This window comes from Pelophylax lessonae (genome assembly GCF_965119305.1).
Source record: "Pelophylax lessonae genome assembly, chromosome: 10".
NCBI classification, from domain to species: Eukaryota; Metazoa; Chordata; class Amphibia; order Anura; family Ranidae; genus Pelophylax; species Pelophylax lessonae.
Window position 1 is genome coordinate 197849527 of NC_138777.1, and position 22504 is coordinate 197872030.

Genomic DNA, 22504 nt, shown 5'->3' on the forward strand with positions numbered 1-22504 from the left:
GTATTTCGTCCAGTTAATGGGCACAAATAGAAAATCGGTTTTAACTTTTCAGAGCCTAAAAATCGTTTGGAAAATTCTGCCGAACGAATGATAAACTGAATGATTAATGTGTTTCTCGTCCGAACTGTTTGCACTAGGCATATGTGACAAACTGAATGAAAAACAAATTAATTTATGTCCATTGAACGATTTATCATTCAAAATTCAGTCATTACATGATGACACGATTGTCTGCTCTCACGGCCAATATTTAGTTTTTCAGAAATTAGTTTGAACGATTTTTCGGCTAGTTTATGGCCAGCTTAAGACTCAGACGAAGGATTCATTTCCCTCTATCCCTTTACCTTGAAGGTTCCCCTTGATTGAGGGAACAGCTTCTACTGTGCTCTCACTTTAGAAAACCCACAGCGCTCTGGGGATCCTTTATCATGTGTACATATTTTAATTGTTTAATTATTATCAAAAAAAAAAAAAAAATTTCAATAGATAGAAAGAAATTACCAAGGGCATAAACCATCAGTTTAAAGTGGTTGCTAATTAAAATAACGACAGACCCAAAATCCCAAGTATAAATGCTACAGTATGCTTAATGCAGTTTTTTTTTTTACCTATGCGGCTATAGCATTATTCTTTGCAAAATTGCAGGTCACATGATACCTCTAGTTTAATAGGTGATCCTTGGACCTGCTGGTGGGCGTGCCAAGAGAACAGGGTGTGACGCCATTGCAGGAAATTATGTTGCTGCTGAGCATCTGTGTTTCTATAGCATTGAAACACAGGCAGACCCGGGGTTCTGCCGAAAACTCCAACTCGCCAAAATCTCCAACCACGTCACTTCCAGTGACTCTCCAGCAGCAATAATTGGAGATTTCGACGAGTTGGTGTTTTCACAGAACACTGGCAGCGTATACACTATGATGCATGATATACTAAGTGGATATTGTTAATCTGCCCTTTAATAACCAACAACATGGTCGCCTCCAAGGCGGCAACCCCTTTTTCCCTCCTTACCTGGTGTTCTATCAAAACAGTCCCCTCATCCTGTACTGTAATGTATAAACTGCCGGTGTTCTGTAAAAAAGCAGCCGAAATCTCCATTTATTGCTGCAGGAGAGTCACAGAGAGTGACAAGGTTGGAGATTTTGGCAAGTTGCAGAACACCGGCAGCCATGTCAGTTCCCCCTTTCCCCAGCTGAATGCAGTGAGAAGAAGGGAGTAGCCTCTGGAGGGGGTGTGGCTAGAAGGGGTGTGGCTTTCCACAGACAACGGGCGATACACGCACACTGTACTCTAGCATAGCATGCCTGTATTAGCAGCGGCATGACACAGGACGTAAACTGACCACGCTAGCATGGATTAGCATCCATGCTAGTGTGGTCAGCTCACTCTCAGAAGGAGGTGCACAGGCAGGATCAACCAGGTATTGCACAACACAGGCTCAATAAAATGGCAATATTCACAAACGTATTAAATTGCTATAGGCCCTGTTCCCACCTGAGCGTTTTTCAGCCCATAAAACGCTCATCTGTGAAAATACAAAACGCCCAACAATCAAATCAGAATCCCATTCATTTCAATGGCCCCTGTTCACATCTGAGCATTTTGTCCCCTAAAGCGAAACGCCTGTAGCTCAAAAAAGTACAGGAGCTTCTTTTTGGGCTGATCAAGAGCTGTTCTGGTCCCATAGGAATACATTAAAACGCCGTTATCGGCTTTTCACGGGCGTTTTTCAAACACACTGGTGGTCCCCACCCCTTTTAACACACTCATTTTTTTACATAAATCAAAACGCCTGCAAAAAAACGCTCCAAAAAATGCTCATAAAACGTCCAACAAATGCAAGAGAAACACCCAAAAAACTATAGAAAAAAATGCCTACAAAAATGCCCAAAAAACGCCTGAAAACGATACGCTCAGGTGTAAAAGAGGCAGTAGCAATTTTTTTTTTATTTTTTTAGGTTGCAAACACTTTAAAAACGTAAAACCCCTAAAATAAAATGAAGCCAGGGCTTTTTTTCAGTGGGAACGCGGGGGAGCGCAGTTCCGGCACCTCCAGCACTGAATGCATGTAATGGCAAGAGGTTCTGGATTGTGCTGCAGGGTCTATTGATCGAGGTCTATTTTTGCTGGTGGGGGATCTATTGTTGCTGCAGATGGGTCTTATGTTGCTGTGGGGTCAGTTGTTGCTAGGAGGAATCTACTGTTGAGGTAGGAGTCTATTGTTGCTGGCTGTGAGGATATTTGTTGTTGCTGCCTGGGGTCTATTGTTGCTGGGGGAGGGTATAATGTTGCAAGAGGTCCATTGTTGCTGGGGGGGGGGGGGAATCTATTGTTGATGGGGGAGGGGTCTATTGTTGCTGGCTGGCGGGGATCTATTTTACTGCTTTTTACATACAAATTACCTAGCACCACAAATGTTTGTGTTCCCTAAAAGGGTCAGTATTGAAAGGTGGGTAGGGGTTGTAACCAAGGGACGGTGCTGGGAGGTGGATACGGGGCAGAGACAAGGGGTGACTCTGCACCTATTCTTTGAGAAAAAAAGCCCTGAATAAAAGTAACCCAAAAAAAGTTACAAGATTAAATATATATATATTTTGTTTGATCACACTGAAAATATGTGCACTAACCTGTACCTTTATTTTAGATTTGGATTGCCATAGCAACTGAAAGGTAAATTCCAAAATGAAAAAAACTGCCGACCCAGGGTGTTACTTTTATTAAGTAGCTGCAATAGAATTCCAGTGTGATTTCTATTGTAATGAGCATTTAATGCAATAAGAATAGAGTAGCCTAGATTACTCATGCTGCTTTTGTTAGCTTACAGAAATGAACGACCGACAAATAGTCCTGAAATGCAACTTTGCTTTTGTTAACCATTGTTTTCTCGACAAAAATGGGAGTTCTTTCAAAGTACAATCTCCAGGAATTGATTCTTTACAACTGCAAGAACAGAAGATGTGAATTCTTGAAACACGAAATAATCCAACCAATCCATCTATTTCTTATGTTTAAACATTGTATTATGTGTTGTGTTTTCCGTCTATAGCTCTCAGTCATATTGGCTATGTTTATGAATCACCTTTCTACATTTTATGGTGTGGTAAACATATAGTTGTGCTTTGGGCTGGCATAAAGAGAGGAGTAGATTGCTCTTTGATGGCCCATTGACATTTTTGCATCTGGTGGCATTTTACTGATTATTACCAGAACTCATGGTAGAGAGTGATCTACAATGACCTCTCAGTGCACTATGACATCACTTGCAGAGCAGAACGCGACGCACGCAGGGGTGCTGTTAGAAAACACTGGGCCTTGTACAATCCCCTCCCCCCCCCCCCCGAATATATCAACACAATATTTTCACTAAAAATACACTATCATTATTAGCGGACACAAAGATAACAGAGAGCCTGTGTGAATTAGCCCTTTTTAATTGTTTTTTACATTACACTCACAAAAAAAAACATAATTTTAATTTTATTTTATTTTAATTAAATTTTAATATAAAAATTGTAAAATAAAATAATTGTAAACATTTTTAACATTAAAAAAAATTTATGTTTACAAATATTTTATTTTAATTTTTTTTTTTTTTTAATTATTTATTACAATGTTTAATTATTGTTTTTTTTTTACACTACACACACACACAAAAAAAAAACATATAATTTTATTTTATTTATTTTAATTTTATCCTAAGACTCAGTTCACACTGGGGCGGCACGACTCTGTATTACTTTGGGGGCGACTTGTGCATTCCCATGCACCACGACTTCAGAGCGACTTGCATGGACTTCACATAATGGAAGTCTATGCAAGTTGCTCTGAGGTCGCCCCGAAGTAGTACAGGACCCTTTTTCTAAGTCGGAGCGACTTGTGTCGCTCCTATTAGAACGGGTCCTGTAGCAGTCAATGGACCGCGAGGGAGCGCGACTTGTCAGGCTGACAAGTCGCCTGACAAGTCGCGCTGGTGTGAATGGAGCCTTATTCAATTTTATTTTTAATATGCAAATTGTAAAATAAAATAATTATAAACATTTTTAACATTAAAAAAAAAATTAAATGTTAAAAATGTTTACAATTATTTTATTTTACAATTTTTTTAAATTATTTATTACAATGTTTAATTATAATTTAGTTTTTAGAATTTGTTAATTTTTTACAGGACAGGGAAGCCTGCAGCACTCTGGGGGGGGGGGGGGGGGGGTGGCGCAGTGAAAGGGGAGCACATGGGGAGGGGGGGATCAAAAGCAGGTAGAACAGGGAGAGGGATCGGTGTCAGAGAAGCAACGACAGGAACGATGCCCTGTGTCTGTGTCTCTCTCCCCGCAGCAGCTGAGAGGAGAGAGACACAGGACAGGAGGGGGGAAACTGGCTTTCAGCTGCTGCAGAGAGAGCAGCACAAGGCTTCGTTCTGTAATTCCCTCCAGGGCCGCTGATAGGGGGGGGGCCACCAGTCCTCCTGAAGGGGGCTTGAGCACACAGGGGGGCCCCAACAGCACAGGGAATCGGTGCGGTGGGGCAGAGGGGTGATTACAGAAGGAAGCCCTGTGCGGCTCTATGCAGCAGCTGAAAGCCAGTTTCTCCCCCTCTTGCCAGCTTTCAGCTGCTGCAGGGAGAGACACAGGCACAGGGCATCGTTCCTGTAATTACTTCTCTGACGCCGATCCCCCTCCCTGTTCTGCCTGCTTCTGACTCCCCCCCTGTGTGTCCCCTCTTCCACTGTGCTGTTCCCCTCCCCCTCCCCACAGTGCTGTAGGCTTCCCTGTCCTGTAAAAATATAACATTTTGTAAAAAAAAAATAAAAAAAATGATGCATTGTAATAATAAAAAAATTGTAAAATAAAATAATTGTAAACATGTAAAAATGTGAAAAACAATTAAAAAGGGCTAATTCAGGTTCTTTGTTATGTTTGTGTCCGCTAATAATGATTTTAGTGTATTTTTAGTGAAAATATTGTCTTGATATATTCGGGGGGGTCCTGTCAGGTGGGCTGTACAGGGCCCCGTGATTTCTAACAGCAGCCCTGATTGCCTTCCAGCCCAGCAGCACCAATTCTCCATGCTGTTGGGGCCCCCCTGTGGGCCCAGGCCCCCTACAGGACTGGTGGTCCCCCCCCATCAGCAGTCTTGGGTCAAACACATGCCATGGGTTATAGTTTACTGCATTTAAAAAATGTAAATCGTGTCAGCTGTTTTTCTATACATTATCCTAATAAGCGCAGGTCTATTGTTTTCATTTGTTCTGGATTCACACATGTCCGGTGTGAATTGTATGTCAGTTTTCACTGCGAATAAAAAGCAGTTAGGGTCCATTTTTGATGTGGTTCTGATGCCAATTTGCAAGGCTCAGGACCTGATTTTTGTCACAGCTGCGTTTTCAGTGCTGGACAATACATAGTAGATAAAGAGTGTCAGCTCCTGTAGTACAAGACCAATCTGTGCTGAAATCCTGAACTGAACCCTGAACACAACTGAACTCATGTGGGATTCAAAAGCGTTCCCATAGGACTCAATGAACTTGGAATTCACACCTGAATTCACTGCAGTATTCAGAAAACGCACAGGACTCTTTTAAATTTGCACTGTGGAAGCCTTGCATATACACTATATTACCAAAAGTATTGGGACGCCTGCCTTTACACGCACATGGACTTTATAGGCACTCCAGTCTTAGTCAGTAGGGTTTAATATGGAGTTGGCCCACCCTTTACAGCTATAACAGCTTCAACTCTTCTGGGAGGGCTGTCCACAAGGTTTAGGAGTGTGTCTATGGGAATGTTTGACCATTCTTCCAGAAGCGTACTTGAACGAGAAGGCCTGGCTCGCAGTCTCTGCTCTAATTCATCCCAAAGGTGTTCTATCTGGTTGAGGTCAGGACTCTGTGAAGGCCAGTCAAGTTCCTCCACCCCAAACTTGTGCATCCATGTCTTTATGGGCCTTGCTTTGTGCACTGGTCCAAACTATTTGGTGAAGGAGGGGATTATGGTGTGGGGTTGTTTTTCAGGGGTTGGGTTTGGCCCCTTAGTTCCAATGAAGGGAACACTTAAGGCATCAGCATACCAAAACATTTTGGACAATTTTATGCTCCCAACTTTGTGGGAACAGTTTGGGGATGGCCCCTTCCTGTTCCAACATGACTGAGCACCAGTGGACAAAGCAAGGTCCATAAAGACACCGATGAGCGAGTTTCAGGTGGAGGAACTTGACTGTCCTGCACAGAGTTCTAACCTCAACCCCTTTGGGATGAATTAGAGCTGAGACTGCGAGCCAGGCCTTCTCGTCCAACATCAGTGCCTGACCTCACAAATGCGCTTCTGGAAGAATGGTCAAACATTCCCTTAGACACACTCCTAAGCCTTGTGGACAGCTTTCCCAGAAGAGTTGAAGCTGTTATAGCTTTAAAGGGTGCAATAGGAGGAACATTCAAGGTTAGTGTTGATGTGAGTCACAGACTCTCTGCCACAAGATACTGAACAAAAAGACAAAGGAACCCTATTGGGACTTTAACGTCAGTAAGTAGTGTCAAAATGCAGGTATAAAATCAAAAAGTTTTTTTTTGGTACATAGAGTAAAAGTGATAAAAATCACGATACACTTTAAGAACAATGAATGAATCATCATACATTATTGTATACAGCTAATATCATCCACTTAAGAAAAGAACCCAGGTTGGATCTCTTGGATGCAGAGACCCAAATGAACATGGGGTTCTCACTAAGTTCCCCAACCTGTTTCGAAATATAGAAAATTTCTTCCTCAAGGGGGAGTGGGATGAGTGCAATATACTTTAGTCTATAAACATAATGACAGATATATTAGCAGGACTTTTCTTCTTCGAAAAAAGGTGCAGGAACTCAACCACGACCCCCCCCCCCCAAAACCTCCTCCCCAAACTGGTCAAAATATCACTAACAGTGGGAGGGTTTTAAAGGAGCATTAAAGACCTGGAGTGCATTATGTACAGTGCAGAGTGCAGAGTTTGCTGGGGTTACACAGAGTGCGGAGTTCAGGGGTGTGCTACGTGCAGAGTTTGAGAGAGTGCTATGTACATAGTGCAGAGTTCAGGGGTGCGCTACACACAGGGTGCAGAGTTCAGGGGTGCGCTACACACAGAGTGCTGAGTTCAGGGGTGTGCTACGTGCAGTGTTTGAGAGAGTGCTATGTACATAGTGCAGAGTTCAGGGGTGTGTTACACACATAGTGCAGAGTTCAGGGGTGTGGTACGTGCAGAGTTTGGGAGAGTGCTACGTACATAGTGCAGAGTTCAGGGGTGCGCTACACACAGAGTGCAGAGTTCAGGGGTGTGCTACGTGTAGAGTTCAGTAGAGTGCTATGTACATAGTGCAGAGTTCAGGGGTGTGCTACACACAGAGTGCAGAGTTCAGGGGTGTGCTACGTGCAGAGTTTGGGAGAGTGTTACGTACATAGTGCAGAGTTCAGGGGTTAGCTACACACAGAGTGCAGAGTTCAGGGGTGTGCTACACACTTAGTGCAGAGTTCAGCCTTCTTCCACAGCTGCTTACCTCTGCATCCCCCATCCACATCTCATTTTTACCCCTCTTCTTCTCTAGTACCTCCCCTCACACTGTAAATGGCTTTGCCTCTCTCACTTGCAGGGAGATCATCCAGTGGGGGTGTCAGAATTCCCACTACACCCCAAGCACTGGCATCTCCTTTGTCCCCATACTGCACTTGGAAACCACAGGAAGCCACACCTCTGTGTTCACAAGTGATAGTGATGAGCAGGGAGCAGAAGGCCTGAGCCAAAGGTGGTGGAACTGAGTTCCACCAAGTTCCAGCTGAAAAAAGCCCTATATATTAGTATACATAATCATTCAGTATGGGAATAGTATATTTACAGGTAAATTCACATAATTATCATCAAGGAAGCATATACTCACATTGTATGATCAAGTTCAGTAATTACTTAATACACCTGGATGAGACGTCTCCCATTGCATTACAGACTTCTAATAAAAGCAACCAATACATTGGAGCACTGATGGAGAAAGGGAAGTGATAAGCAACTGGGTGCACCACAAACCACGTACGCAGATGCTCACGAGGATCACATGAAAGCGAAGGCCATTCCTAGTATTAGAAAAAGATATATGCACACATAAGGGGGAGAGCAGGGAGGACCCAGTACGGGTATTTAGAACCTATGTTCTAAGCAAATCTACCCCCCAAATATTAAGATGGGGGAGAGGGAAAGTGACAGTGCGCTATAAGCACGCCATTACAATAGCAAAAGCTGAATAATATCAAGTAATAGAGTAGCTACATACATTGAAAGGTGGCTAGATAGCAATGGAGTACATGGATCATGGACAGATGAATGACAATCTGACATGTGGCTGGGTCCCCCTTATATATGTGCATGCAACAAGTGGTATGGGCTAATGTGTGGAGTGTCATGAATGGAGGAACATTAGATGATCCTGGTACATAGGTGTGGGAAGCGAGTCCCCTGGTCAAGCGGTGTCTGGCACTGCCGCGCATGCGCCACGCGCCAGTGCCAGACGTCATTGGGCCACCGACACGCAAAATAGGGCCGCGTCATCAACCAGTGACAGGGAAGACGGTGTGCATGCTCAGGCTGGCAGATGCCCACCAACAGCGCGAGCCAATCAGGCCCCAGGCGTGTAAGAACACGCGTAGGTCTTTGCGTGCCAGGGAGCACCGGCATGGGCAGCAGCTGCACCCCGTGTCTGAAAATAGGAATGCAAGGAGGCATGTATAAAGGAGTAACAATCAAAAATGAAAAATAATAATAAACAAAACATTCCAAGGTACTATAGTTGAGCTAGATGACAAATCAAATGACATAGATGACATATGTTGAATCAGTACTGAGGCTAAAAGGCAAGGGAAAACAAGGGGGAACATTGCATAATGGAAAAATCAAAACAAGGAAAAGAAACAGTATAATAAGAACCAACAACAGCAGCTACTTGTGAAAGGTGAAGGTCCTTACATTTGATGGTAAGCACACATACCCCATAGAGACAATGAAAATGCGTATCTCAGAGGTCTTTTTCAAAACCTCCAGAGGTAAATCCTTGGAGGAAATGTTTAAAATTAAAGGCCTCATTGAGGCCTGGAGGTGAGGTAGCATTAAGTTTGGAAATCCTTTGCAGTTCACGTTTGAGGAGGGTCTTGTTGAGGTCTCCACCTCAGGAGCTGGGGTGGATTCGATCCAAAACTACAAAGGACACTGAGGGGAAATGTCTAGCATGTATGTGTGCAACGTGCCTGCCTAAGGGGAGTTCAGGATCACTTTTGCGCATACTAAATATGTGACAGTAGATCCGCTGCTAGAATTTCTGGATGGTTTTCCCCACATAGAAGCAGCCACATTCACAGTTCAAAAGGTACAGTATCTCACAAAAGTGAGTACACCCCTCACCTTTTTGTAAATATTTTATTATATCTTTTCATGTGACAACACTAAAGAAATGACAATTTGCTACAATGTAAAGTAGTGAGTGTACAGCTTGTATAACAGTGTAAATTTGTTGTCCCCTCAAAATAACTCAACACACAGCCATTAATGTCTAAACCGCTGGCAACAAAAGTGAGTACACCCCTAAATCAAAATGTCCAAATTGGGCTCAATTAGCCATTTTCTCTCCCCGGTGTCATGTGACTCGTTAGTGTTACAAGGTCTCAGGTGTGAATGGGGAGCAGGTGTGTTAAATTTGGTGTTATTGCTCTCACTCTCTCATACTGGTCACTAGAAGTTCAACATGGCACCTCATGACAAAGAACTCTCTGAGGATCTGAAAAAAAAGGATTGTTGCTCTACATCAGGGGTAGGGAACCTTTTTTCTGCCAAGGGCCATTTGGGTATTTATAAAATCATTCGGGGGCCGTACAAAATTATCAACTTAAAAATGTGCCTGTTATATTTGGTCAAACATTTAATTAACTCACCCCTAATGTGATGGCTGCAACTGCTTCTCTTTGGTGAGGTGTGTGATGTTAGCTGGTATTGATGATGTTGCTACTCGCAACTGGTTTTCCAGGTTTGCGTCGGTCAGTCTGGAGCGCAGTCGACTTTGTGGTGGTAAGTTTTGAAAAGAACTGCTGGCGGGTAATGCTGGTGGGAATAGCTGGCTGGTACTGCTGGTGGGTACAGCTGGCTGGTACTGCTGGCTCAGGCTGGTACTGCTGTGGGTATTGCTGATTCAGGCTGGTACTGTGCTGTAGGTACTGCTGGCTGGTACTGTGCTGTGGGTACTGCTGGCTGGTACTGCTGGCTCAGGCTGGTACTACGGGCTCGTACTGCTGGCTCAGGCTGGTACTGCTGGCTGGTATTGCTGTGGGTACTGCTGGCTGGTATTGCTGTGGTTACTGCTGGCTGGTACTGTGCTGTAGGTACTGCTGGCTGGTACTGTTGTGGTTACTGCTGACTCTGGCTGGCACTGCTGTGGGTACTACTGGCTCTGGCTGGTACTGCTGTGGATACTGCTGGTTCTGTTGTGGGTACTGCTGACTCTGGCTGCTACTGCTGTGGGTACTGCTTGTTGTGGCTGGTACTGCTGGCTCTGGCTTATACTGCTGTGAGTACTGCTGGCTCTGGCTGGTACTGCTGTGAGTACTGCTGGTTCTGGCTGGTACTGCTGGCTCTGGCTGGTACTGCTGTGTGTGCTGCTGGCGGGAAATGATGGCTAGCAGCGGCGCCGCGCTGGAGGAAGAGGTTTCCTGTATTGGTAACAGGCGGAGTGCATTTGATATCACTCCGCCTGTGACTCACTCAGACTGTCACAATGGAGCCGGAACTATACAGGAAGCATCGGCTCCGTTCTGACAGATCAGCTGAGAGACACAGACTCAGCTGAACGGGGGGCCGGACCAAATGACTTTGAGGGCTGCATACGGCCCCCGAGACGTAGGTTCCCCACCCCTGCTCTACATAAAGATGGCCTTTGCAATAAGAAGATTGCCAAGACCCTGAAACTGAGCTGCAGCACGGTGGCCAAGACCATACAGCGGTTTAACAGGACAGGTCGCACTCAGAACAGGCCTCGCCATGGTGAACAAAGAAGTTGAGTGCACATGCTCAGCGTCATATCTAGAGGTTGTCTTTGGGAAATAGACGTATGAGTGCTGCCAGCATTGCTGCAGAGGATGAAGGGTTGGGGGTCAGCCTGTCAGTGCTCAGACCATACACCGCACACTGCATCAAATTGGTCTGCATTGCTGTCATCCCAGAAGGAAGCCTTTTCTAAAGATGATGCACAATAAAGCTCGCAAACAGTTTGCTGAAGACAAGCAGACTAAGGACATTGATTACCGGAAACCATGTCCTGTGGTCTGATGAGACCAAGATAAACGTATTTGGTTCAGATGGTGTCAAGCATGTGTGGCGGCAACCAGGTGAGGAGTACAAAGACAAGTGTGTCTTGCCTACAGTCAAGCATGGTGGTGGGAGTGTCATGGTCTGGGGCTGCATGAGTGTTTCCGGCACTGGGGAGCTACAGTTCATTAAGGGAACTATGAATGTCAACATGTACTGTGACATACTGAAGCAGAGCATGATCCCCTCCCTTCGGAGACTGGGCTGCTGGGCAATATTCCAACATTAAAATATTTTGGGTAATTAATTACCCTGGAGCAGTTGCGCACAGGATAAAAATTATCGAGCAGAAATCAATATATAGAAACGTGATTCATTTAACGTGATAAATAAAACAAAATCAAGGAACATTATCAACCTGATTCATATAAATGATGTGAATAAATATTGGGAATAAATGGATAAATATATTAAGTGATTATATAATAGTGAAATAATATATTGTGAATACCATGTATTTGAGCCGCTCGTTCGGACAACAGTAAAGTTGATGATTAATTAATTTGGCAAGAGACCGCGCTCAAAAAAATACAATAAATAAATATCAATCCAATGGGTAAAAATACAAATATAAAAAAATTCAAAATAAATCAATCCATATTAAAGTGAATCGTGAAAGTCCATGATAAATAAATAAATAGTATATAATTAGTAATAAATAATGTTATAATGTTCAACGTGGCAAAATCCAAGTAAAGTGCTTTTAGTGCCTATTTTATTGGTTATGGTGGGTAATAATCATTCACCGACATCCATTTAGTGGGTATGTGCTCTCCTCCACCGCATGCACAGCCCACTTACCAGATACCCCTTAGCGTTTCTATGGTATCCCGCTATGAGACACTCAATAATGAGCATGGTTCCAGGATCCAGATAGCCCGCGTTTCGTCAGTGTGCATTTGATGTCATCAGATGTGACTCCTGATGACGTCAGACGCACACTGACGAAATACGTCGGGTCCAGTGAATGCCACCACGTCACTTCTGGCCTTTGGAGCGCAATTGGAACGCGGAGCGGCGTTCTGGATCGTAATTTCTCCAGCCGGTTTTCTTACTTTGTAATGTAAGTTACTACTATTTTTAATAAATGGTGCTCGTAAATATTACAATCTAAGCCTCTCTACATTCTATTTATCTATGCTGGGAACCTGAAAACCTCACTTAATACCAAGTGGACCATAGTGGATATCTTAAGGGCTATCTGGATCCTGGAACCATGCTCATTATTAAGTGTCTCATAGCGAGATACCATAGAAACGCCAAACCCTAAGGGGTATCTGGTAAGTGGGCTGTGCATCTGGTGGAGGTGGAGGAGAGCACATACTCACTAAATGGATGTCGGTGAATGATTCTTACCCACCATAACCAATAATATAGGCAGTAAAAGCACTTTACTTGGATTTTACCACGTTGAACATTATAACATTGCTTTACTAATTATATACTATTTATTTATCATGGACTTTCACGATTCACTTTAATATGGATTGATTTAATTTTAATTTTTCATATTTGTATTTTCACCCATTGGATTGATATTTATGTATTGCATTTATTTGAGCGCGGTATCTTGCGGTCTCTTGCCATATTAATCAATATTTCAACATAATAACGACCCCAAAAACACCTCCAAGATGGCCACTGCCTTGCTTAAGAAGCTGAGGGTAAAGCTAATGGACTGGCTAAGAATGTCTCCAGACCTAAATCCTATTGAGCATCTGTGGGGCATCCTCAAGCGGAAGGTGGAGGTGCGCAAGGTCTCTAAAATCCACCAGCTTTGTGATGTCATCATGGAGGAGTGGAAGAGGACTCCAGTGGCAACCTGTGAAGCTCTGGGGAAATCCATGTCCAAGAGGAATAAGGCAGTGCTGGAAAATAATGGTGGCCACACAAAATATTGACACTTTGGGCCCAATTTGGACATTTCCAAATGTGTACTCACTTTTGTTACTTTTGTTTAGACATTAATGGCTGTGTGTTGAGTTATTTTTAGGGGACAGCAAATGTACACTGTTACACAAGCTGTACACTCATGACTTTACATTGTAGCAAAGTGTAATTTCTTCAGTGTTGTCACATGAAAAGATATAATAAAATATTTCCAAAAAATTGAGGGGTGTACTCATTTTTGTGAGATATTGTATATAACCCCTGAGGTTTGTCAATTAGCAAAATGCCTAGGACTAAATAATTGGCCATTAGGTAGATATATTTCACATTTTCTGTCAATGAGCTGGCAGTATGAACATGAGCCTCACTGAGGCCTGGAGATGACCAAGATGTGGGCATTTGTCCATTGGAAACGGATGTGGGGGCGTGTGGGGCCCCTTCACGGTGGACCTGACTCACTTCCCACAACTATGTACCAGGATTATCTCCTCCATTCATGACACTCCACATATTAGCCCATACCACTTGTTGCATGCACATATATAAGGAGGACCCAGCCACATGCCAGATTGGCGTTCCTCTGTCCATGATCCACGTACACCATTGCTATCTAGCCACTTTTCAATGTAAGTAGCTACTCTATTACTTGATATTATTCAGCTTTTGCTATTGTAATGGTGCGCTTATAGTGCACTGTCACTTTCCTTCTCCCCCATTTTAATATTTGGGGGAGTAGATTTGCTCAGAACATAGGTTCTAAATACCTGTACTGGGTCCTCCCTGCTCTCCCCCTTATGTGTGCATATATCATTTTCTAATACTAGAAATGGCCTTCGCTTTCATGTGATCCTTGTGAGCTCCTGTGTAAGTGGTTTGTGGTGCACCCAGTTGGTTATCACTTCCCTTTCTCCATCAGTTCTCCAATATATTGGTTGCTTTTATTGGAAATCTGTAATGCAATGAGACACTTCTTATCCAGGTGTATTATGTAATTACTGAACTTGATCATACAATGTGAGTATATGCTTCCTTGGTGATAATTATGTGAATGTACCTGTAAGTACTGTATACTATTCCAATACTGAATGATTATGTAAACTAATATATCTGTCATTATGTTTATAGACTAAAGTATATTGCACTCATCCCACTCCCCCTTAAAGAAGAAATTTTCTATATTCCGAAACATGTTGGGAAGTTTAGTGAGAACCCCATGTTCATTTGGGTCTCTGTATCTATGAGATCCAGCCTAGGTTCCTTTCTTAAGTGGATGAATACTATAATCGATTTTAGCTGTATACTATAATCGATTATGTATCATTCATTGATCTTAAAGTGTATCATGATTGTTATCACTTTTACCTTATGTACCAAATAAAACCTTTTTGTAGCTCTTTTTTGTGTGCAGAAGCATCAACATGTTCAATAGTGTGAAATGAAAATGAATCCCTATTGACCAGCACAACCCATTGACCAGTCCTTCCCTGACCAGCACAATCCATTAACCAGTCCTTCCTTGACCAGCACAACTCATTGACCAGTTCATCCCTGACCTGCACAACCCATTGACCAGTCCTTTGCTGACCAGCACAACTCATTGACCAGTCCTTCTCTGACCAGCACGGTACATTGACTAGTTTTCCCTGACCATCACAACCCATTGACCAGTTCATCCCTCACCTGCACAACTCATTGACTGGTCCTTACCTGACCATCACAACCCATTGACCAGTTCATTCCTGACCTGCACAACTCATTGACCAGTCCTTCTCTGACCAGCACAACTCATTCACCACCAATCCTTCCCTGACCATCACAACCCATTGACCAGTTCATCCCTGACCTGTGCAACCCATTGACCAGTCCTTCCCTGACCAGCACAACCCATTGACCAGTCCTTTCCTGGCCTGTACAACCCATTGACCAGTCCTTCCCATAAAAGGACTTCCAGGGCTTCCAACATTATAACATATGCTCTGAACAGGTTATAATGGAACCACATTTGTTAGCTGGCCATAGATGGATATAATTTCAAATATAAATTCTTAGGAAAATGTATATGAAAATTCTCAGAACATTCGAATGTTGAATGATTTAGTTTGCTTTTAACATTTGATTTTGGAATAAATGCACTTTACCAATTAGGAACCACATACACGGTTGGAAATGTGTTGGTTTGAGAAAAAAATGTTATCCCTGTTCAAATTTTCTCATCACTGTGATAGAAAACAAACACCAGTTTGACCCATTAATTATTAGAAAAATGAACAAACTTAGAACAATCTTTTCATTCAGAATACTATGGCCAGAGCTATAAATCAAAAGTCAGAAAGTCTTATTTCTCATTGGATTGTCCCATTTTGGTGTGAAAGGCCATGCACCTTTGGCTAGGGTGAGGACCAGGACTTCCCAATCCATGTCAGACTTCTGTAAGGTCTACTTCTCCAAATATACACATAGATGAGTATACATGTATTTACCTGTTTGTGCTTCCACTGAGAAATAAGGTTGTCCTTCAAGAATGCTGTAGACTAGCTTAGCGCTGTTTCCATACGTAGGGTCGTCCGCGTCGGAGGCCGTGACCTGGATTACCGATGTACCTACATTATGCAGAAAACATCTTATTAGCCATCATCATTCACCAGAACGAAACCTTCTTATTGCTGTTGATTAGTCCTCCAAGATACCATACAAGCTCCTCTTTAGTAACTAATTACAGGTATACATCTAGCATAAGCTCGCGGCACTCTTGAGATTAAGCATGCATGCCTGGCAGTAATTAAGACCATTGTCTGTGCTTTAAAAATCAATCTGTGCGATTCTAACGTGCTCATATGGAGCTATGAACTGCAATTAATTAAAATATAGCTGGAACTGTAAAATCATTAGTTGTATAGTAAGAAATATACCTTTATAAAAGCATGGAATGGGCACATATATAACTGGATGTATGAATACTGCATTTTAATTTAAATCTTAATGAGGGCTATAATGTGTGACAAATGCAGACAGTATAAAATAAAGGGAGTTTGATCAGATTTTATTTATAGTTCTTAATTAAAGTTGCACAGGGGGACAAACATTATATATCTATACATATGTGGCACAGTGATTGTAGTCTACTGTTCTTTCAAAGGCATTTGTTTTAGGGAGTAGAGGGAGAATCTAAGCTGTACATTAAATACCATCATAAATATGGAAAGTAGATGTATAGTAATATGGAAGTAGCAAATAAAAAATGTGAGCTGCCCAAAAAAATGGCTTCCATGGGCATCTTACAATATTAAATATTTGAGGTTGATTTATTAATCATTTCTCGACTGGAAGGATTTGCCCCCCTTAATGACCAGGCCATTTTATGCGATTCATGACTGCGTTATTTTAACGGAAAATTGTGCGGTCATGCGACGCTGTACCAAAATAAAATTGATGTCCTTATGTTCACTCAAATAGAGTGCTTTCTTTTGGTGGTATTTGATCACCTGTGTGATTTATTTAATTATTTATTGCGCTATAAACAAAAAAAAGATTTTGAATTCTGAGAAAAAAAAAACAATATTTTTCACATTCTGGTATATAACACCCCCCCCCCCCCCCCCAAAAAAAAAAAATAAAAATCAAAATTTCTCATCCTTTCAGGTCAATTTGTGTTCTGCTACATATTTTTGTTAAAAAAAAAATCACAATAGGCGTATTTTGATTGGTTTGCACAAAAGTTATCGCGTCCACAAACTAGGGGAAAGATTTATGACATTTTTTTTTTTTTCTAGTAATGGCGGTGATCTGCGGTTTTTAGCAGGACTGCGACATTGCAGCGGACAGATCGGACACCTAACTGACATTTTTGACAGTTTTTTGGGGACCAGTGACATTACTACAGTAATCAATGCTAAAAATATCCACCTAAGATTTTACCCCCTTCCTGACCAGGGGGTATTTTGCGATTCGGCACTGTGTGACTTTAACGGACAATTGCGCGGTCATGCGACACTGTACCCAAATGAAATTGACGTCCTTTTTTTCCCACAAACAGAGCTTTCTTTTGGTGGTATTTGATCACCTGTGCGATTTTTTGATCATGCGCTATAAACAAAAAAAAGCGACAATTTTGCAAAAATAACAATATTTTTCACATTTTTTATTATTAAATTCCCCCCCAAAAATGTAAAAATCAACATTTTTTAACATTTTAGACCAATTTGTTTTCTGCTACATATGTTTGGTAAAATAAATCCTAATAAGAGTATTTTGATTGGTTTGCGCAAAAGTTATTGTGTTTACTAACTAAGGGAAAGATTTTTGACATTTTTATTGTTTTTTTTTTTTAACGAGTAATGGCGGCGATCTGCGATTTTTTTTGCGGAACTGCGACATTGCAGCGGACAGATCAGACCCTTGACTGAAATTTTTGACACTTTTGGGGTACCAGTGTCATTACTACAGTAATCAGTGCTATACATATGCACTGTTATTGTTAAAATGACACTGGCAGGGAAGGGGTTAACTTTATTGGAGAAGGAGGGGTTAATTGTGTCCCTAGGGGCGTGATTCTTACTGTGCAGGGATGTGGCTTTTCATGTAACAGCAGAGATCTACGATCCTACATAGCAGGACCGTATGATCTCTGCTGTTACACAGGAGAGAAAGACAGGCGGCTTTGTTTACATTAGCCGCCTGCCTTTCTAAAAAAAAAAAAACAATAAAAATGACATAAATCTTTCCCGTAGTTAGTAAACGCGATAACTTTTGCGCAAACCAATCAAAATACGCTTATTGTGATTTTTTTACCAAAAATATGTAGCAGAAAACAAAATTGCCCTAAAATGTTAAACAAAATTAATTTTTACGTTTTTTTTTGAGAATTTCATTTAAATTATTGAAATTACATAAATCTTTCCCGTAGTTAGTAAACGCAATAACTTTTGCGCAAACCAATCAAAATACGCTTATTGCGATTTTTTTTACCAAAAATATGTAGCAGAAAACAAAATTGCCCTAAAATGTTAACAAAATTTGATTTTTACTTTTTATTTTTGAGAATTTCATATAAATTATTGAAATTACATAAATCTTTCCCGTAGTTAGTATATGCATAAAACTTTTGCGCAAACCAATCAAAATACGCTTATTGCGTTTTTTTTTTACCAAAAATATGTAGCAGAAAACAAAATTGCCCTAAAATGTTAAAAAAATTTGATTTTTACTTTTTATTTTTGAGAATTTCATATAAATTATTGAAATTACATAAATCTTTCCCGTAGTTAGTATATGCATAAAACTTTTGCGCAAACCAATCAAAATACGCTTATTGCATTTTTTTTTTTACCAAAAATATGCAGCAGAAAACAAAATTGCCCTAAAATGTTAAAAAAATTTAATTTTTTTTTTTTTGAGAATTTCATATAAATTATTGAAATTACATAAATCTTTCCCGTAGTTAGTATATGCATAAAACTTTTGCGCAAACCAATCAAAATACACTTATTGCGTTTTTTTTTTTACCAAAAATATGTAGCAGAAAACAAAATTGCCCTAAAATGTTAAAAAAATTTAATTTTTTTTTTTTTTTTTGAGAATTTCATATAAATTATTGAAATTACATAAATCTTTCCCGTAGTTAGTAAACGCAATAACTTTTGCGCAAACCAATCAAAATACGCTTATTGCGATTTTTTTTTTTTTACTAAAAATATGTAGCAGAAAACAAATTGCCCTAAAATGTTAAAAAAATTTGATTTTTACTTTTTTTTTGAGAATTTCATATAAAAAAAATGTGAAAAATATTGATATTTTTAAAATTGTCGCTATTTATTTATTTATAGCGCAAAAAATAAAAATCGCACAGGTGATCAAATACCACCAAAAGAAAGCTCTGTTTGGGGTAAAAAAAAGGACGTCAATTTCATTTGGGTACAGCATCGCACAACCGCGCAATTGTCAGTTAAAGTCACGCAGTGCCGAATCGTAAAATAGGGCCTGGTCGTTGAGCAGCCAAATCCTCCGGGACTTAAGTGGTTAAAGTAGCGCAGTCCTGAATCGCAAAATAGGGCCTGGTCATTAAGGGGGCAAATCCTTCCGGTCCAGACGTGGTTAATGTATGGAGGATTTTAGACAGGTAGTCAAAAGTGGAGTTGCAGAGAGAAAACTGAAAGACCATGAAAGGTAACGCAACGCTTCCACGCTTCTCTCCTAAGTACTTTGATTGCAGGGGGATTTCAGAGCTTTCTCATATGTGAATGTAATTTGTGTGACCTCAAGAAAAAAGGTTCTCGCTGTTTGAATCACATGAATATAATTGTGTTTTGTGGGAAATGTGTGAATTGCACTGAAGGAAATACATCTGAGCATTGCGGGATGTAAATGGCTTATCATATCATTCCGTGTTATGTTAGTAGGTCACTGTAAGGCAAAAACACCCGTGTGACGTTCTAATACAACTCCTGGCTTATCTTACAGCAATAATAAACCCAAAAGCAAACATTTATTATATTGCAGCTTGCAAATTCTTACATTTGCTTTCTTTTTTAGGCTTTCTTTCTTTAACTACTTCTGGAACGGAAGGATTTGCCCCTTAACCGCTTCCCGACCGCTCGCGGCGGGCAGCCCCTCCTGCATGAACCGACGTACATACACGTCGGTTGCGCGCCTGCAGGTAGGGGGGCGAGCGCATGCCGCCAGTGGCGCGCCCCCGCCCCCGCTCGTCAGCAGGTACACAGATGCACGGGGCAGGCGGCTCCAATTGCCGCCTGACACCCGCGATCCTTCCCCGCTTAGAGAGAAGGACGGTCGGATGTTGTAAACACAGCTGACCGTCCTTCTCCCTGGAATGATCACAGAGCGCCTGTGATCCTGCTATATAGGATCACAGATCTCTGTGATCATTTCACAAGCCACGCCCCCATACAGTTAGAAACACACCCCTAGGTACACATTTAACCCCTTGATCCCCCACTGTGTTAACCCCTTCCCTGCCAGTGTCATTGTTACAGTAACAGTGCATATTTTTAGCACTGATTACTGTAGTAATGTCACTGGTCCCCCCAAAATTGTCAAAAATGTTAGTTAGGGGTCCAATCTTATTTAGGTACAGTGTTGAACGACTGCGCAATTGTCTGTTAATGTAATGCAGTGCCGAATCGCAAAATAGGGTCTGGTCATTAAGGGGGAAAATCCTTCCAGTCCAGAAGGGGTTAATACCGCTTCAGGAGCATTTCTGAAAAATACAATTTCTGTATATTGGGACATGCAGGGCTTTTTCTCACCGGGAACGTGTGGGAACGCAGTTCCGGCACCTTCAGCACTGAATGTATTTTATGACAAGGAGTGTTTGGGTGTGCTGCAGGGTCTATTGATGCTGCCTGATGAGGTATCTTTTGTCGCTGGTGAGCATCTATTTTTGTGTAGGGGTCAGTTGTTGCTAGGAGGAATCTACTGTTGAGAGAGACGTCTATTGTTGCTGGCTGCTGGAGGGTCTATTGATGCTGGCTACTGGGAGATCTGTTGTTGCTGCTGGGGGTCTATTGTTGCTGGAGTGATATTTTGTTGGCGGGGTCCATTGTTGCTGGGGGATGTATTGTTGTGTTGGGGGTCTATTGTTGCTGGGGTAGGGTCTATCAAATTTCATACAAATTATACTTGGTTCAGTAACCTTCAGGAGGTGGAACCAGGGGATGGTGCTCAGAGGTGGGTAGGAGGTCGAACGAGGGGGCGGTGCTCAGAGGTGGGTAGGGGGTGGAACCAGGGTATGGTGCTCAGAGGTGGGTAGGAGGTGGAACCAGAGGATGGTGCTCAGTGCTCAGAGGTGGGTAGAAGGTGGATCCAGAGGATGGAGCTCAGAGGTGGGTAGGAGGCGGAACCAGGGGATGGTGCTCAGAATGGGGTAGGAGGTGGAACCAGGGGGCGGTGCTCAGAGGTGGGTAGGAGGTGGAACCAGGGGACAGTGCTCAGAGGTGGGTAGGAGGTGGAACCAGGGGACGTTGCTCAGAGGTGGGTAGGAGGTGGAACCAGGGGACGGTGCTCAGAGGTGGGTATGAGGTGGAAACAGGGGACGTTGCTCAGAGGTGGGTAGGAAGTGGAACCAGAGGATGGTGCTCAGAGGTGGGTAGGAGGTGGAACCAGAGGATGGTGCTCAGAGGTGGGTAGGAGGTGGAACCAGAGGATGGTGCTCAGAGGTGGGTAGGAGGTGGAACCAGAGGATGGTGCTCAGAGGTGGGTAGGAGGTGGAACCAGGGGACGGTGCTCAGAGGTGGGTAGGAGGTGGAACAAGGGGAGGGTGCTCAGAGGTGGGTAGGAGGTGGAACCAGGGGACGGAACTCAGAGGTGGGTAGGTGGTGGAACAAGGGGAGGGTGCTCAGAGGTGGGTAGGAGTTGGAACCAGGGTATGGTGCTCAGAGGTGGGTAGGAGGTGGAACCAGAGGATGGTGCTCAGAGGTGGTTAGGAGGTGGAACCAGGGGACGGTGCTCAGAGGTGGGTAGGTGGTGGAACAAGGGGAGGGTGCTCAGAGGTGGGTAGGAGGTGGAACCAGGGGACAGTGCTCAGAGATGGGTAGGAGGTGGAACCAGGGGACGGTGTTCAGCGGTGGGTAGGGGGCGAAGAGTGATTCAGAAGGGACGAGTTCTTACACATGTCAGAAATGTATTCATGTTACTTTACTCCATGCCCACCACTTCTAGATCTCCCTACTTGCTCTTGATTAGTGACCCAAAATGTATTAAAGCCAAAAGGCCTAAAAATGCTAAGGCAAGCAAGGAGCTGAATGATGTCAGCCCCAAACAGTAAAAACTGAATTTTTTATATAATATATATTTATATATTTTAATATATATATATATAATTTGATATAGATCTGGTGGCAGCCATATCTGCTCAATGTACATACATGCTACAGTTCCTGCATCTTAGTGCATCACAGTGACAGCGCTTTACAGTTCTCCTATCTCAGTGTCCTTGGATTACTCTTGCAAGCTTTTCAACTGACTGTTACAAAGGCAGACACTAGAGGGCGCCACTACACTGCATATAAAATACGAACATAAAAATAATGTACAGCGACCATGTATAGATATGAATATGATGCAATAAATAGTTTAAAATAAAAACACAGAATTAGGCAGGTCATAGACGAGTCGAAAAATTTACAAAATGTTCGTCAATTGTCGAATCGTTTGTTTTTTGTATCATTAGTGTGCCAGCTGCGAAACGTGATTTTTGTGCTGCAACTGAAAGTGCCTAATCCAACATGTCGTTTT

General features: G+C 42.3%; 1 protein-coding gene across 1 annotated transcript in view; it reads right to left on the reverse strand.

Annotated features, from left to right (window-relative positions):
• Positions 1 to 22504, reverse strand: part of CDH11 (cadherin 11) — a 218964-nt gene that overhangs the window by 48681 nt on the left and 147779 nt on the right. The window contains exon 4 of the mRNA XM_082270380.1: positions 15736 to 15855. Within this exon, the coding sequence (XP_082126506.1) occupies positions 15736 to 15855 (120 nt within the window). The remainder of the gene's footprint in view (positions 1 to 15735; positions 15856 to 22504) is intronic.